Raw genomic sequence first — 17,725 nt, 5'->3', positions numbered from 1 at the left:
CCCTGGGATCTGAACCTGGGTCTCTCCTGCCCAGGCTGAGGCCAAGGTGGGGCAGGTGAGCCAATGGATATAAACCTCTGTGTAATCCAACCAGGGGAGAGAAACTACAGCTCCTAGCTGCCATTCTCCAGGGATTTCACCAGGATAAGCAGCTCACTTTTTTAATGTTTCGTGTCATTTATTCCCTCTTCACTTCTGTTGTCAGGAACATCCACCCTTGGGAATGTCCCACTCCTTTGAAGCTTCATTCCTCACAAGCATGTGCTTTGAAAAGGGCAGGCATAACTTTTTGCTTGAGGAAGGCAAGAAGAGAAGTGTCCCCAAGAAGAATGTTTACCAAATGAAGAGAACCCCTATTTGAGGCAAGTACATTGGTAGTGGTTCCTCCCCCCTCATTTGTTAAAAGTGTCAGCAAAACTGCTTTTATAGTTGTACTATGGGGTCATAAACATATGTTTATTTTGGTAAACATAGTCTGTTTACTGCACCTTTGCCATTTTTCTGTAAAACTGTTGCCATGCTGTAGCTGCAAAGCCAAAATTAACAACCTGAGTCATAAAAAAAAGTGAAGAATGTCACCTATTAAAAGGGAAATGTTTGTCCAGAATACCAGCAGCTACAACATATCCTGTTCTCCTAGGAAGAGGCAGGGATGGGAAGGAATTACCTTTCCTGAGGGGTCAGGACTTAGACAGGACCTCATACAGTAAACATTCCTATCTTGCTGATCATTTCTTGTCTAACTATTTGTGGATTATGGTTACCCAGGTCTGGGGTATCCATATGCAACTAAAAGAGCAGGCTAATCACAGGATTCTGTTACAGCTGAGGTACAAAGCACAAAGTCCAAAAGCAAATTCTCACCCTCCAATCTGCTTCTTGAGCTTGGCACACAGGAAGAGGTCAGTGAAAAGAAAGACATGCCGCAGCTTGCGAGCTCCTTCCACCAGCTCCACCATGAAACTGTCCTTCAGCAGCTGCCGATGCTGGGGAAAACACATGGAAAATGTCTCAGTGCAATACGAGCTCCAAACTTGGCACTGGGGCAAACACAGTCCTTAGATATAACTCCTACCAGAGCAAATTCAGTACATTTGTCTAATTCAGAACAATGAAAAAGTCTACTAAATACTCCTTGCTTTCAACTCTGCTCCCTGCTGCAGCCCTCACTCCCAGAGGCAGAAAGAGCCGTGCATCTTCTCCCTTACCTGGTGCTAGGTCAGACTTTGGGCTTCTCTCCATCACCTGCTCCTGAGCCCAGCTGCAGCTTGTGAGTCACTGCTCAGCTCCTTCGTACCCGAGTTCCTGAATCCCTGCCAGCGGATCGTCCCCTCCCGAGCCAGCAGAGAGCAGCACACACCGCTTCTCCCGGACTCACTCCTCCCAGAGTCACTTCCCAGCCTCTGCATCAGCTTCAGCCACCCCAGCAGGGACAGCAAAGCTCCTCTCGACCCCTTCCTCTCCCATTCACAGGACGACTTTGTCAACATTGACAGCTGAACGCCATTGCTGCTCCTTCATTACAAGTGCTGTTAAGGGATTATTCCTGAACGTGTGGATCTGGCAAACGTCTCAGGAGTCCCTTAGCAGCCTGTGCTTTAAAAGGACCATCTGGATGTACCCTCACCACATGCCTATTGGAATCTTCTTTATATATCATATAAAGATTCCCCAAACCTAGAAGATGCAAAGAAGCTGCAGAACTCTGATGCCTTTAATCCTGCTTCTAGCTCCATAGACTTTTACAGTCTCCTAAAGAAGGGGCACACACTGGCAGCCAGAACCATTGCCTTCCTAATTCCCTTAGGAGGGAGGGGCAGGATGGACAACTCCATAGTTAAAAGCCCAAAAGGCTGGAATGCAGGCACGTAGACAGTGGCTGTGTGCTCCTTCCAGTGATCATGACAGGAGTTTCATGCCCTGCTGTGTGCTCAGGTCCCCCACTGTGCTGTCAGGATCAGCAGGACTCAGTGCACATCTGGAATAGATACCTCCCATCGATTTTCAAGCAGAAGTCAGGTAATTCAGCTCTGTGAAAGTTTTATTACCACCAATATGTATAACTGTCAGTGTTGCCTCACTTCACAGCCAGTACAAGCAGGAGCCATCAGCTTCTCCACACATGCTAAGGTATGCTAAGGAACTCCTCCCTGACTTGTACTTTGTTATTCCAGCCAAGAGGATGCTCCTCTGCCATCACTAAGTGACATATCAGACATCCCACATCTGCCTAGACAGCGCTGTGGCTGGAGAGAGTTCTGTTAACCCTGTCCAGGGCCAACCAGCCCCTCCCCAGCTGCCTCACTGCCAGCCTTGCCTGGCCCCACGCTCAGGACTCGCCCCTGTGTCCCTGCTGCCCTGCCCCATGGCTGGGACCCCCACATTGGGCACACACACAGAAGGGTCTCCATGGGGCACCATGAGAGCAGCTCCCATGGGCAAGGTCAGGACACCCAGGGCAGAAGTGATGTCTCCATTTCTCAGGTGATGCCCCTGGGTTCTGTTTGTTGCATGACTTAGCAAACCCTGAATGCATTCCCTGCTGAGCTGTGGGAGTGCAAACCCCCGTGCTGCCTCTCCTTCTGCCTACCATTCTTCCCATCTTGGGTCTCCAAAATGAAAACAAACCACATCAGTCCTGAGCCTAGCAGGCATTGTGGCAAGGAACACATGATAAAGAAATGCCCTTGCAGACATAATTCTTCTCTCCACAGTCTGTCTCACAGCACCCTGTGAGGTGCTGTCCTTCCTGACAGGGACTAGGAGCCTGCATTTTCCCATCTGCAGCTACAAAAGCACCACAGCTACCTGTGAAAGCACGTGGAGCAGTGTCAGCAGCTCATCTCAGTGCTGCCTTCCATTACATGAAGGTCCTGGCAATCTGTGAGCAGGGCAGCAAAAGCTGCACCTTTCCCAGAGCTGCAGGAAGCAAGGCTGCTCCCTGGCAGACTGCTGCACCATCTCTGGGCAGAACTCTGGGGAGATCTGGCATCCAGCAGTGATTCAGCTCACAAAGGCCTGTACATATGTTAGTGTTTATTTTTAAGTGGGTGTGATCCTCCTGGCTTCTTCTCGATGTTTTTGGAGAGAACTCCTGCCTGCACTAATGCCTTTGCTGCTGATGGGCACTGGAGCACGCCCTCCCCTCCCGCCGGAGAGAGCAAGGCCCAGATAGGAAACTAGAAACACTGAGCTTTGAAAATAAATAAACCAACAGGAGGAGCTATGTTGTCAGTAGCAAGAACACTCTCCACTCCTGCAAAGAATTTCATTTGGGAGCAATAATAAGCAGGGAAAGAGATTTTCTGAGCAAGCCAAAACCCTGATCTCAGGTTTCTAGATATGATGCATATTAATTACACTGCAAATCAGCTCAGCTCCTCTGGAACAATGAGAATAACTGCTTGCTGCTAGCTCAACCTCTGCTCATTGTTTGTAGGTGTAAAGATGTTCTCAGCTTACTCATCTCTGCTACCCAGCAGGATGTAGCACTGTCCTTTCCCTGCCTGGCAGTGACAGGGCACAGTCCTGACCTGACCTGTCTGCCTCTGCCAGGCACTGACAGTGTGAGATGAGCCCAGCACCCTGCTTAGAGCACATCTCCTCAAAACCTGAGCAGAAAGCTCAGCCATTCCGTGCTAAATGACCCAACAACCTTCACATTCCCACCTGGGATTGAGCTGGCACTGAGTTTATTTGGGTTTGCACTCCTGGGAACCAAATCCTATCACTAACATAGACACAGCACAACCCTGAGGCAGCAAAATGTCCCCCAAAGAGAGCTGGGTGGAAGAGGACAAGCCTGTACTTCTTAAGCTTTGCTGGAAAAGAAGGAAAGAGGTGAAGAGATATATTCCAGTCAGTCAGAGGGAAACACAGAGCTTCCCAGAACCCTTCACTCTTCTTTTCTTCTTGCTCATGGGAGCTAGATGGGAAGGTGTCCCTCCAGCAAGCAGCAGGGGTGAACTGCCACAAGAGCAACCAAGCATCTGGAGAGAGAAAACATTTGTGGATCAAGTCAGGAAATCTCTCCTCACTACCAACTTCTCTTGGAGAAGAGAACTTTATTAGGGCTGGGCAAAACAGGCATGCCCCAGGCTGCTCAGCATCCGTGGGGCTGAGGAGGGGCACTTCCAGTGAAGGGGCACATCCTTTGCTGCAAATGAGTCATCTTGCCGGGAGGTTCAGCAGGTCACAGGGAAACAATAAAAGGATTTCCCAATGGCTTACCAGAGCCCTGCCAAACCCCACAGTGTGGGAGCAAAGGGCACCTTCCTGGACCTCCTGCCATGAGTCAGCCCATCCTCTCCCACCCTGGGGGAGCCAGCAGCCCCCTCAGACAGGGCTTCTGCCACTCAAGAGTTCTGTGCCACCTCAGCGCCGCGGTTTTGGAACCAACAATTTGGTCAACTCCTCCCACCCAGGGCCACCAACAGCTATTCCTTTGGTGGCCTCCTGCTAAATGGGGTCTCCTGAAACACAAGGGTTTTTGGATAGGTGAGCCTGCTGTACATGACATATAATAGCTCTTGTGTGGGGAACCATCTCTCTTGTTCCCAGAGTCACACTGTTAAAGTAACTAAAGGTGCTAAAGATTTCCTAAAATACACTGAAATAACTGACTACAGTAACACTAAATATGCATCCAAGAGAACATAAGATTAGGGTGATAGGGTGACAGTGGCAGGAAAGTGGCAGAGTGACACCCTCTCTTCCACAGACAGCCCACAGGACTGTCAGGTGTCCAGCACAGGAACTCAGCTCAGCTTCAGAAAGGTGTTCCAGGAAGTGTGGGAGAAAAGTCTTGATTTTGTGTTGTAATAGAGTGAATTAGGATCATCTTTAATCTCCCACACAAGGCCTAGACTTGTTAACTTCAGTGGCTCTTGCAGAGCTGTACTGGTGCAGTAAAAGTTCCATGTCTCTTTTCCAGGCTCTGATTTCTTTGCATGTTTTCATCTGCTTCTTCTCCCACCCACCTGCATGCTCTGAACAAAAGAGCTCTCCCTCTACCTTCTCCAGAGCTTGGTTATCCTCTTTGGATTGCCTATTGCTGTCCTCCTCCTCCTCTTACCTCTGTCACTGAGCATCTTTCCCTCCTCTGCTACCAAGCTCACGACTACCTGTGTGCTCATCTATTCATCCTACGGTGTTTTTGTGCTGTTTGCATATGATAAATCCTGCTGCTGTCACAGCCTGATTAGCTCCAGGAAGTGTGGCCAGCTTGTCTGAGACACATTACAAGAAGAGGAATTTAGGAACCTACTCAAGCAGACCCACAGCTGCACAAAAGGCCATCTCCCCACTTGTGTGCTGAGGAAAGAGCTCATCCGATGTGGTGACAGCAGAGGCCTGCAGCGTGCGTGGGTGAGCACCAGGAAGGGCTGGGACATGTGTGAGGCACGGGGAGGAGGGGAAAGCCAGGAGATGGGTATTGGCACATGTCAGTGAGGAAGAGGTGGTTTGGCTTTCTGCAGAGCGTAGGAAGAAAATGATTCCTCATGTGTGTAAGTGTGTTGCAAGACCAGCACTGCATAAAAAAAAAATAAAAAAAATGCTCTGCCTGGGGAGTTAAACTGGCTGCTCTTGAGCATTTTAATGGCCTCTTTCTTCTTCCCAAAGCTCCTGTCACCAGGAGCTCTCTGGCTCCAGCTGTAAGACAGAGTGTGAAGCAGCCAAGATAATTTCTGAGTGCTCTGTTGCCAACATCTGCCCAAGGCCTCCAGGAGCAGTGGGCACCAGGCCCCATGCTGTGCACAGCTGTGTCAAAGCTTCACTTCCAGCTTTTCAAAGGCTTCAGTTTGCACTTCAGCTCCCTTGCACATGTCCTTTGTCCTTTCCCTTCCCTAGCACACTTGGTCCTCTACGAAGTCAGCCAGAAGCCAAAGGCAGTGATAGCCAGTCCCTTGACTGCAGTTTAAAACCACATTTAGAAACATGGTAGAGCAGCCTGCCAAGCAGCCTCTCCTCTCCAGGGCAAGGACAAAGGTGTACAGTAGCACAAGCTGATCTGTGATGTGAGGTACTGGGCTTGCTCCCAGGAAAAGCTGCCTGTCAGCTCCCTTGTGCCTGGACTGGTGCTGATGAGACCAGACATGAAGGCGCTCAGCCAGCAGTGACCCAAAACTCCAGGCTCCATCCCTCGGTGCAGCTGTGGGATCACACAAACATCAGTATGAACACTGCAGAGAGGGTGGGAGGACAAGGCCAGGGCAAGGCAGAGTGGCAGCCACCACACTCAGGTTGGTCTGAACTGCCCTGGAACAACACTCTGCAAAGAGCACGGGAGGAGCAGCAGACAAGAAGGGGACCACCACCTCTGCAATTTTTGATGTTTCATTAAATCCTGCTTTGACAAACACACTGAATTAGCTGGAAACACCAGCCTGGACCTCTGGCAGGCAAAGACACAAGCACTACAGTCATTTGCATCCAGGCTTAGCTGAAATAAACCCAACGTGCAGTACCTAGAGCTGCTCTGTTAGTAAGACTACAGAAGGTTATTACTGCCCTCCTTCTGCACCTAACAGTGGCACGTCCTTCATCCCAAAGCATTTGTTTTTCTTCTTCCCCAAGGCACTGTCCCCAGTAGAGCCTTAACCTTGTCCCCTCTTTAAACCAAGACAGCAGTGGTGCAGAAGGATCAGCAGTGACAAGAAGATGCCTCTTCCATGGTCCCAAGGGCTGGGTGACTCTCCACCACTCACATTCCAAGCCACAAAGTACAGGGTTACTAAGATTCCCTTCCCCTCTGTGCATTTGCCTGGTTATTTGGAGGGTTAGGAAAGTCGGTACCTGTAGAAAATTCATTAAAAAGCAGTAAAAAAGGTAAAACTATAAAAGTAGAAAGATGTGATGAACAGAAGGGAGCAATAGAATGTAGTGGATCAAGCTGAATGGAAACAGACCCCAAAGGCCAGAGATGCCTCCCTGGCTCCCCTCTGTTGCCAGGCTGGGGCTCTGCTGGCTCCTCTGTACCGTGGCCCTCAGCAAAGGCTGCTGCAGTCAGCAAGGATCAAACTCTCTGTTCACAGGCTCAGTCCATCCATTTTACCTTCTCTGCTGCAGCTCTTTCTGTCCCTCTGGGGAGGGATTTTACTCCCTTTGTTCCAATCTCTTTGCACTACCTGAAATACTCATCCATCCCAGCAAATTAAACCACATGACAGAAACCTTCCAGTTCCTATGCGTGAAAGTAGATTAGAACAAAGCCTCTGGAGCCCAGCAGAACTGGGGGGCTGGAGTGCAGGATGGACACCTGGCATGTAGGGTGCCCAGCAGGCAGGGCAGGCTGAGTCACTGCTCCCAAAGCAGGGAATCACCTCTGCCAAACAGAACAACACTGCTGATGAGCCTCTACTCTCTCCTGACCTGCACTCCCCTCCTTAGCAGCCTGTCACTAGGGAGATTAACGACTGGCTGCTTTCCCCAGTTCAAAGCAATCCTGAAAAAAAGAGAAGGAGCAAGAGGCTGGCAAAGGAGATTTGATTCCTCCCCACAACACACTCAAAGGGAAAAAATATTCCACATAAAAGGCAAGGACTGGGGAAAAAAGATAACTGAGATCAGCACCTAAGCAATACATGAGGGGAAAAGGCTATTTTACTCTCCCTTCCTTTCCACCAAGGAAACTTCAATGGGAGGAAGACAAATAATGAAAAAAAAAAGCCTTCAAAGCAAGCTGGTGATTCATTAAAATAAAAAATGCATTATGCATTGAGAGCAGTCAATTAGGAGATGCAATCCACACACTGTCCTGTCACCCCGGGGGGAAGCACCAGCAAGGCAAGTGGGAGGAAAGGATAAGTGGAAAAGGAAAGATTTACAGGCATAAACAAAACCCAGCTATGACCCCAAGCTGAGCAGCTTGCAGGAAGGAACAGCCATCACTAACCCACACAGAGTAGCTGGGAGCAGATTTGTGTCTCTGCATTACTACATGGAGAGTGAACATACCTACTCTCAGGACACAGAGGGTTCAACTGGGGCACTACTGCTTTGACAGAAGTGGGATATTGGTACCAAATGACTAAAGAAAATATTCGTGCTCAGATTCCCAGAGTGTAAGGCAAGTCCTTTTCCTCCCTGGGCTCAGGAAAAGCTGTGTGCAGTGAGGGAGGGCACAAAGGGTTCCCAGTCCTCTCTAGTACACCCACAGCCCTCTCCTCTGGTATGTCCTCTTCCTCCCCACATCATTCCTGGAGTCACTGCAGAACCAGTGAGGGTGTTGCCAGGCCTGCTGAGCCCAGTCCTGCCGTGCCTCCCCTTCCTGCTTTCTAAGACCTGACAAATACACCGCTCCAAAAAGCCATCAGCAGGATCATCCTCCTGAGCCCCCTCCTCTGCCTGGGCTCTGGCACCTCATTAGGATTCAACATGACAAAGCCTGCATCCCTCACTGAGATGCTGACAGACAACCAGAGAACACAAACTGCTCCCTCCCCTGCGAGGGGCATTCTAGCCTGTGCATTCTGCTATGACTCAATCAGCAGCCACTTTAACGAGGCCATCCCCTGTCACTGAGGCACCGGTGACTGATGCCTGAGCCTCTAGCTCAGCCTCCAACTGCCTGGCCCCTCCTCTCCTTTTCTCAGCTTGAGGTGTCCTCGGTTGACAAAATGAGACAATGAGCAAGACTTGCAGGAAAAAGTGCACCAAATTCCCAGAACTGCAGCTTCCAGCAAACCTTTTGTCAGCTGAAAATCAGTTTAACAGCTAAAAGCAAGCATGTTTAGCTGTCAGGATTTGAGAATAAATCATGAAGGTTCATGGTATCTTAACAATCTCCTGAGCTTTGTAAGATGTTTTTGTACAGGGTAGTTTGGGTCACTGTTGATCAGCCCATGGTTGGATGCTCTTTTTACACCTTTACTATCTGAGCTGCACCTCTCTGTGTCCAATCTCCTACGTCCCTCTCTCTCAACACTTCTGCCAGCCTTGGCCTTCTTTAGCAGGAGGGATTGAATCCCTTTTTAATGGAATTACGATGCACCTGAATCAAGGCACTGAGGAATGCAGACTCCACCACAGAGAAGCTCTGTGACCTCCCTACACAACACTGCACGCAGGTGAAGTATCTGCACATCTCAGACCTCTCTGGGTGCAGTCCAGCTCCTTACAGAGCTGAGAAGGGTTATATTACACTCTTAGGAGTCAATCATCATCCTGGCTTTCCCAACCCATTCCATTAGTTTTGCTTTCCAGTCATATTTACAACACTATTCTTTAGAACAAAGATGCAAAAAATTAATTGTATGATGGAAATGAAGATTCTGGAAAACAGCTTTTCCTAATCTTTCATGACTTCTGATGTTTCCTCACCTTCTTCTCCTCCCACACTTCCCATTTGGTTTCAGTTTGCAGGTAAAATACAAATCCATTTAGTGCATGGCAATGTGCATCATGGAAATTATGTATGACAAATGATTATAGCAATGCTAAGGACAAAACTCTAATCACACTTTTCCTCTCCGTTTCCAAACTGTTTTCTGAACAGAAAACAGAGGGAGCTGTACCACATCCTTTAGAGAACAAGGACACTGCATAAACTGTATCTTAGCAACAAACAGCTTAACAGCATAACTTCCTAGTCAGCTCCACAGAAAAGACATAATCAGTATTTAGAAACTGAGAAAATAACAAGAGCAGGAAGACTCACCTCCCCTTTCTTTACAGTCATGGATTGCCGGCGAGGAGTGATCTCTTCGTTGATGCTGGAGAGGAAGTTCTGCGAGATCCGCAGAGCATCCTGCAGCAGGGGATGGTCAGGGTGGCTCACAGGAGTGTGCTTGAGCAAATCCTGACAGCAGGAACATAACACAGAGAACACAGTCATGGGCAGCACTGGATGGCAGGAGGGCTCGAGCACCCCTAATCAGAGCTGTAGGACAAGATGCTCCAGCTTCTTCACACAGATTAGAGCAAGGCTTTATCTCTAGAAGATAATAATACCCTGCATTTCTTGGTGACATCACTGCAAAGATAGCAGCATCCTACCCATAGACTCCATCTTCTTAGTGTAAAGGAAAGAGGCTCTTATGCAGCTCAACAGGTTTACTTTTGCAGTCCTGCAGCTCCGTGGAAAATTTGAAGGTCAAATAAAATAGGACAGGGGTCTGAAGTTTGAAAACTCCCCTTCAGATACTTACATGCAAGACAAGTGTGCTGCGGGTCACTCGATCCACTGGCTTGTACAGCAGAGCTGTGGAAACAAAGCAGTAGGAACATCAGGAAGAGTGGAAGCTCCTTCTAACATGGGGTGTCTTCTATTCATGTGCACAAAAACAAGCACGTGATCTTGACCAGGCTCTCTAAATGCCCCCCATGAAACCATCACTGCTGGGGTTGCATTTGTGCTATCACTGGGTAGCAGATGTTCTCTTAAAATCACAGCAGCCCCATGGCTGGGCTGGCTTTGCCCCAAGGCACTGATGGGGTTTAAAGCCAGGAGGCATTTCCCCATGCAGGCAGCCTACTTTGCACGAGCTCTGCTACTTAGCAAAAGGGAGCTGACTTCCCAGGTAGAGCCAGCAGACTTCATAACCTTCCAGCATTAGAAAAGAAAAATGGAGTGTAGAGGTTTGGCAACAGCCTCCACACAGTCCTGACAGACCAGTCTCCTCTATGTGGATCACTCACTTTCCAAGGAATTTTTCGTCGTCTGATCTTTAGATTCCTTTGTGCTTCTGGCCTTTAGATTCTAAAAGAAAAAGAAAACCCATGCAGCAGATGGTCAATCATCTTGAAACATCACATGGGAACATGGCAGGCTATCTGCTCCTTCAGGGGAAGGCTAGGTGTGAAAGGAGAGCCCTACCACAATTCAAGTCAGTGATGGAAAAATGTGCTTTCCTTCTTGGTAAATCCACCACTGCCATGTCACAGGCACCCACACATCTCAAACATTAAGCAATGTTCTTAGGAGCACCTGTCAATAGACATGCAGCAAAGCAGGGAACCACCTACAGCAACAGGGATGGGGGAGGTTTTAAATCACCTGCAGCAGAAAGACATCCCTCAGGACACAGCCACTGTCCCAGCACCAATAAAGGAAGTTCAGGATTGGCATTCAATACCCTCAGGTTGTACTTCCCGTTCCTGTACTCAGAGCTGGGTGACCTTGGACACATCAGTTCTTCCAGAGCAGCAAAGGAACACTGTCTGTGACTCTGCTCCTTGCCATGGCCATGCCATGCATTCCTGTACTCAGCTCAGAAAACCTCACCAGGACACAAATGCAGAAGTACCATCACCATCATTCCAAATACAGTAGATATTGGCATGATTCAGAATTATTTGTCAGAAACAGCAAAACTGAGAGATCATATTTTACCTCTTTCTAATAAAAGTCTCAAGGGACATGTGATATAGAATGTACTCAGGAGTTTTCTCAGAGCAACAAACGCCCCTGGTAGTACTCAGCTCTGATGATTTATCTGATTGTTTTTAAGGAGACACATATGAAATTCATGTTTTCTTGGCAACTAAGTTCTTCAAAAAATAAACACTGCATTACAAAGAGTCAATGAGAACATGCACTGCAGGGAAAGCTGATGGTCTCAGATGAAAAAATTCAAAAGGCTTTGAGACAGGTACTCCTCTGACAGAGAGGAAATCAGAGCAGGCCAAAGAATAGTATTATAGATTTATGGTTGATACACTTGCCTTTTTCAAGAGAGAATTACCCTCTCCTCTGCATGCCAGTGAAGGCTGCAATCCCACTGACAGCCACAGTGCAAGCCATTAAGGATGGCTTTTATGCCACAGCCAGAATCATCATTAGCAAGAGAAACATTTGAGAAAGCCACACAGAGCTTTCTCTTCTAGAAATGCATGAAGGTGGCACAGAGCTGGAGAAGTTCAAAGCAATGCCAGTTTCTACCAGATTCCCTGGGTGGGGACAGCACACAAAGGCTGTGTCTGTGAGCAGCCCGAGGTACAATTCAGTGTAAGAACACGAGCTGAAGCAGGGAGTCTGTGGGAGCTCACAACTCCTCCAGAAGTCAAGGCTGCAGAGGTACTTGGAGAATAGACAGGAGTGACATGGCAGGGTATTAGTCAGAGCCAGACAGCTCATGTGTCTGAACACCGTGACATTACCTCAGAGATTTCAGCAAACTGAGCATTGGCTTGGCAGCATTTCTCTGCTGTCTCCATAGCAACTTCATAGTTATCCACAAAGGCCCGGTACACTCCCAGCTGGCTGGCCTGCAGGAAGCAAAACAAAATATAATAAATGCTGGGAAGAGGGCAGTTTGGGATGGTCAGTCTTGGTATGCAATGATCAGCTTTTCCACACCTAACAACTGCAGGGAATACTGAGCAGGCCCTGAACATTTCTGACCTCTCAACTTTGTCTAACCAGAACTGGTGCCCCCATGCACCCAGTTCCACCCTATGCTGAACAAGTTTACTTGTGAAGGATGTGAAAGCCTACGAGAATGACACATCCTTATTTCTGACATCTATTTTTCCCTTCTGAACTGCCAGATTAGTATCTATTAATATTGCAGCTCATTGATGTAACTGGAGCTGCTGGCTTTTTGCCACAACATATGAATCAGGGAGGAATGATTCAGCCCAACAGCACAAATGTGACCCCAGTAAGCTACTTGTTGGCCTTTGCATGATGGATACTTTGCAGATATTACCCATATCTGCATTAGTGAGCATTATTATAAGGGCAGCAGAGTGCTGAAAATACAGAAGAGAGATGCAGAGCACAATCTGTTTGGATGGAAGTGACTGGGTCACTAGGTGACTGAAAATCAGGGCAGTTTTTCCAGCAGAAGGAATATGGAATTGGTCCAGAAGAGGATGGAACAGGCCTCAGAGTGCAGCAGTAAGTCATTATTATCACAGAGTCTTAGCACTGATCCCGTTTGCTGACTTAGGAATTGCAGCCATATTCACGCCAGAGAACACAAGATCCAGCACGGGAAATCCCTGGGGAGCCTCCAAGCCTGTCTGGAGTGCAGAGCTGGCTTTGTGCTGCAGAGCTGCCAGGCTGGGCTGGGCACACCTCAGCAGCCCCAGCCCACAGGGCAGGACAGCAGCAAGGAGACACTGCCAGGGGGCTGCACCCACCCTGAGCCCTGCCTGAGATGGGCAAGAGGCAGAGCTGGGAACTTCCCCGCTGCTCCTGCCCTCTCCTGCTCTCCCTCATAACCATGGTGCTCCCCATTCTCTGTGGAGCTTTGTGCAAGAGGTGATGGAAGAGAAAAAGCCACTCTCAGGACAACATTCCCTGCACAAACTCTGTTAGCAGGGCTGAGAAACAGTGAGCTATTTCCTAGGTCACATTCCACTGAAAGACCAGAAACCGATCTCAACCCTTATACAACATTACACAGTTGTGACTGAAGCTGAAGAAAACTGTGCTCACTTATATCAGGAGAGAATGAAATCTGTATTGGCCACTGAGGCACAATCCTGTGAAGTCCTTGCTGTCAGAATTACTGACCATTTAGGGCTTATGCCATTCAGATTTTGATGGCACCAGCTAACATGGCAGAACTTTAAAGTTTCTCCTTTCTCATAGAGTTCTTTCATTTCCTGCTACTCCTGAACAGTTTTGCTAAACTTTCATTTTCCTTCTCTGAATATGTCATCACAAAGACATCTTTTGCATTAAAAACTGAGCTTCCAATCAAAACATAATGCTCACACACTGTTTTCATGCTGCTTTAACTTTTTTTTCAATTAAAAAGAGCCCAATGAAAATGAAACAAGAGTTGGTAGAAATGGCTGGCTTTTGGACATACTCTTTTCTGCTTCTGACACCTATAAGTGAGGATGTTTGCTAAATATTTCTTCATTTCTAAAAACAGCTCTAAAGAGTTTCCTTTCTAGCTATAAAAAAATATGTACAATATATTTCCCAAAAATGAGAAGCGTATTTCACTCCCACATGCCTGGCATCTTTTCTTTTTCTCAACAGGAAAAGGTGTAATAACAGTCAAGTTGATGTTGCAAATAGATTGTGCCAGGACACAAGGAATTCTAAAATTCTTTGCATCCACTATCTGTAACTTAAATCTACTATGCTGTTTTTTGCATGTGAGTACAGAAAATTAATGTCACCAGGGACATCTGGGTATTTCAGTGTTTATCATCAGACTGCATGACATGACCACGAGTAAACAGTCTGCTCCAAAAGATTTGATGTACATCCAGAGTAGATGCCTTATAAAGCCTGATGTTCTTGCTGTCTCTCTCATCTAGTTGCTTCCCAGTGCCTGCCAAGAATTATTAGCTTTATCTCATCCAGCAAAGAGTTTGCAATTCCCACCGTTGCTGTACCAAACCACCCGAAACTGAACCTGCTCTGCCAGCTCAAAGCCTCCAGCACTAGGGCAATTTGTTCCTTTGTTTCCAAAGCTAATCCAACAAAATCAACAATTCTGTCACAAATGCAGAAAAATCAGGGGAATGTAAGAGCAGAGGAAGGGCTGAACTCCCGCATGTGAGATCAGCCAGCAAGAAGAAATGGTCTGAAACAAAAGCCTGAGTAGCTGTGCAGTGAGTAGAGGGTTGCTGGACAGCCCTGCTGAGGAATAGGTTCAGATCTTCTCCAATTAGTGCTATTCCCATTGCTGCACCACACGTCCAGGGCAGCTTGTGAGGCTGTCACTTCCATCAGCCTTCTCTGTCCGCTTCAGCACCCAGCAGCAGCTGGGTTTGTCCTCTCAAACCAGCTGCTCAAATTGCATACCATGAACTATTCACCAAGGCACCAACTTGACCCCTCCTGGCTAAAACATGCTGGCAGTGAAAAGCAGATTCCTGCATTTTCATCTTGAGCTGCTGGCATGTCCAGAAAACATCATCTTCCAGGCCAGCTCCCCCTGCTCCATAGGGGATGGGGCTGATGCTGGGCTGCACAGCTGCTAACAACTGATGGACCCTGTAAAGCACACTCCCCAGCCAATAAACCCCTCGCTGGAATGTCACTCCTACCCTGAGAACCAGAGGCACCTCAGGAATGCAGAACTTCTTTTCTAAAAAGGAAAAAACAGCTCCTTTAATCCTTTGCTCTCTGCACATGCTAGGGGAGAGGCTAGAGGGGACAAAAAAACCTCCTAGAATGCAAACAATTTGTCATCTGGCTCAGAAACTCAGCAATTTTAATTCAGCCTCAGGAATATGCTGTATATGTCTTTGTCCTTTTCTGCACTCAGAGAATTTTGTTGAGGTTGCTTGGAGGATTCTCAGCTGTGGGTTGACTGCATCAGCATAACAGCAAGGGGAACAAAAAGGCCAGGAGAGTAGCAGAAAAGCAAAGCCAATGGTGATGACCATAAATCAGCAAAAAGTAGAGCAAAGCACCAGAGAGAGAGGGAAGGGTGTGTGGGGGAGTTCAACAGTAATGAGCAACACTTCACTGTTGCTGTTAAGAAGTTCACTTTGTAATACTGCCACTCTCCCATCTCCATCTAAAGGAAATGCTTTGAGGACTCTGCAGAAACCCTGAAGATTCAACATTTGTGTGAAACTGTATTTATTTTACCACCACAGCTTGCTGCAGTCTTTAATTAAAGACAATGAAAGAGTCACTTTTGCTGTAGGGCCTCCAGAGCAGTGGCAAAGTGAAGAGGTGAGAAACCTCTCATCTATTCCAGCCACAAACTTTTGATCCCTTTGGTCTCTGCAGTCACCAAAGGGAATCTCCAGCTCCTGTGAGACAAGTGAGGGGCACCTGCACCTTTGGTGATGGCAGCTGACTCACCAGCTTTTGGAAGAGGTCCCCGACACGTTGCTGATGACTCCACTGCTGCACTCGGGGAAAGAGCCCATCGTAGAATTCTTTGTGGATCTCATAGAGCTCAGGCACTTTGAAGAATATTGTCTCAATCTGCTGACTGGTCAGCACAGGCTGGGAGGTGGTGGCAGCAGCTTTCAAAGGCTTCATAGGCTGAAATGAGGAAAGAAGGAAATTATTATCACACAAACCATGAACACTCACCTTTACCACACTGCAAACACATCCCTCCATAGAGTTATTTTTCACACTGATAAAAAATGAGATTTGCATTCACACAACTCCTGAAAGCCAGGCATGAACAAGTTCTCTCATGGGGATCAGCCACCCCTGGTAGGTGGATTTCCCTGGATATTAATGCTGCAATTAAAATCTCTTTGCACTCCATTTCCCTAATCTCTGTCCAACTGTACAGCAATGTGCAATAATTAGCACAGGATACTTGAAGACAGAGCTCCTGGATACTGCCACATTAACAACTCCCATACTGCTACATCCAGTCCTTCCTTTAAGCCTCTCTCTCCACTGGAGAAGAGGAGTAATAGCACCTTTTGCACCCAGCAACTTGTAACCCCTGGTATGTGAAGTTCAGGGAAACTGTGGACAGAAGAAGTGAAAATTCAAGTACCAGTGTTTGAACTGGTGTCTGTCCCCAGCCTTACCAGCAGCAGGGCCTCCAGGTGGCTCAGATAGGTTTCCTCACTGGCTAGGATTCCTGACAGGACCCATTTTCTCATCTCCAGGCCTTTCTCCAGGTCTGGCTCACTCTACAAAGAAGTTGTTTAGGAGAAAAAAAAAATATTAAAAAAATAAAGAGCATGTTGCAGGGAAAGCAAGAAAAAACCTGAAGAATGAGGATGGAGAGTAAGAGATCATTCAGTTGACCAGAGCACATTTGTTTTTTTGATTTATTTTCAGACTAAAAACCAAACAAAAACATCCAGCTGTGCTCAGCATCTTGTTTCAAGAAAAATGCAAACATAAAACATTAAAGAAATTTTTATTTACCAGCAACTGATATCACTTAGATTATTTACAGGTCTCAGCTTCAGTCATCCAGCTCTGGTTGGATCAATTAGGTGCCCATACTTCTTCACAAAATTCAAAGCATGGAACTTAAAAATTCATATTTTATCCTCCTAAACAAATCTTAGGGCCCTTGTTCTTTGCAATGCCCTCCCTCCTTCATTCCAAAGCTGTGTTTCTGTGAGCAGACAGGATCTGCACCTCCCCAGATGTGCATGAACACACCACGGTCACAGCCTGACCACAGGGCTGCTCTTCCTCCCACTCTCTACTATTCCCTGAATTATTTTTCAGTGCCAGCTTGCACAGTGTCTATTTTTAGTGAGAGGATGGAATAACCAGCATGTTTTGGAATGCACATGCTGATTTTCTTATTGGGATTCCATGAAGGAGCTCTTAACCAAAACAAGTGAAGAAAGAGAGGGGGAAGTAAGCCCCATATAACTGTGTTCAAGGGCTAATGGGGAAGACTAGCATGAAGTGTTAAGAGAAGCAGTAAATCCCTTCTGCTGAATTTCAATTATCCTTCCTCTCAAAAGTGTTACCTGACAAAGTGTTTAATCTGATAAAGTGAAACCAAGGGTTTCCAAAAACTCTAGAAAAATTTGGTCAAGCAATGAAGGTTATAAATAATGAGAAACATCCCCCTTTTACAGACTCCTATTCCCAGTTCTTTTTATTTCTGTCATTCACAGGAATAGCATTTTAAAACTCCTGCAACCTTTTTATGTTGTTAAATGTCTCTAAGAATAGAATCAGAAGTTGGCTCTGAAAGGGTACATGCTTTTCAAGGGATTTGGGTAGGTTTTTTGGGGCTCCATCCTACTCTTAATATCCAGAGGAATCTTCAGCTTTTGATTTCACAGTGGGAGGATCAGGAAGCAGAGCAGTACACTCTGCTCTAGTGACTGAATATACAGCTCTGTAGCTGCCTTCAAA

At 47.1% G+C, this 17,725-nt stretch overlaps 1 protein-coding gene across 3 annotated transcripts in view; it reads right to left on the bottom strand.

The window, feature by feature from the left end:
• BCR (BCR activator of RhoGEF and GTPase) overlaps positions 1–17,725 on the bottom strand; it is a 97,769-nt gene that overhangs the window by 24,471 nt on the left and 55,573 nt on the right. For all 3 annotated transcript variants that reach the window (XM_015644036.3, XM_015644034.1, XM_015644037.3), the window contains 7 exons: positions 16,423–16,527; positions 15,728–15,913; positions 12,100–12,207; positions 10,639–10,699; positions 10,149–10,201; positions 9,659–9,799; positions 865–986 (listed from right to left, as the gene is read on the bottom strand). In XM_015644036.3, coding sequence (XP_015499522.1) covers positions 865–986; positions 9,659–9,799; positions 10,149–10,201; positions 10,639–10,699; positions 12,100–12,207; positions 15,728–15,913; positions 16,423–16,527 — 776 coding nt within the window. The remainder of the gene's footprint in view (positions 1–864; positions 987–9,658; positions 9,800–10,148; positions 10,202–10,638; positions 10,700–12,099; positions 12,208–15,727; positions 15,914–16,422; positions 16,528–17,725) is intronic.

The sequence above is a fragment of the Parus major genome, chromosome 15, assembly GCF_001522545.3.
Source record: "Parus major isolate Abel chromosome 15, Parus_major1.1, whole genome shotgun sequence".
Lineage (NCBI taxonomy): Eukaryota > Metazoa > Chordata > Aves > Passeriformes > Paridae > Parus > Parus major.
This window is presented reverse-complemented; position numbering and strand designations above follow the sequence as displayed.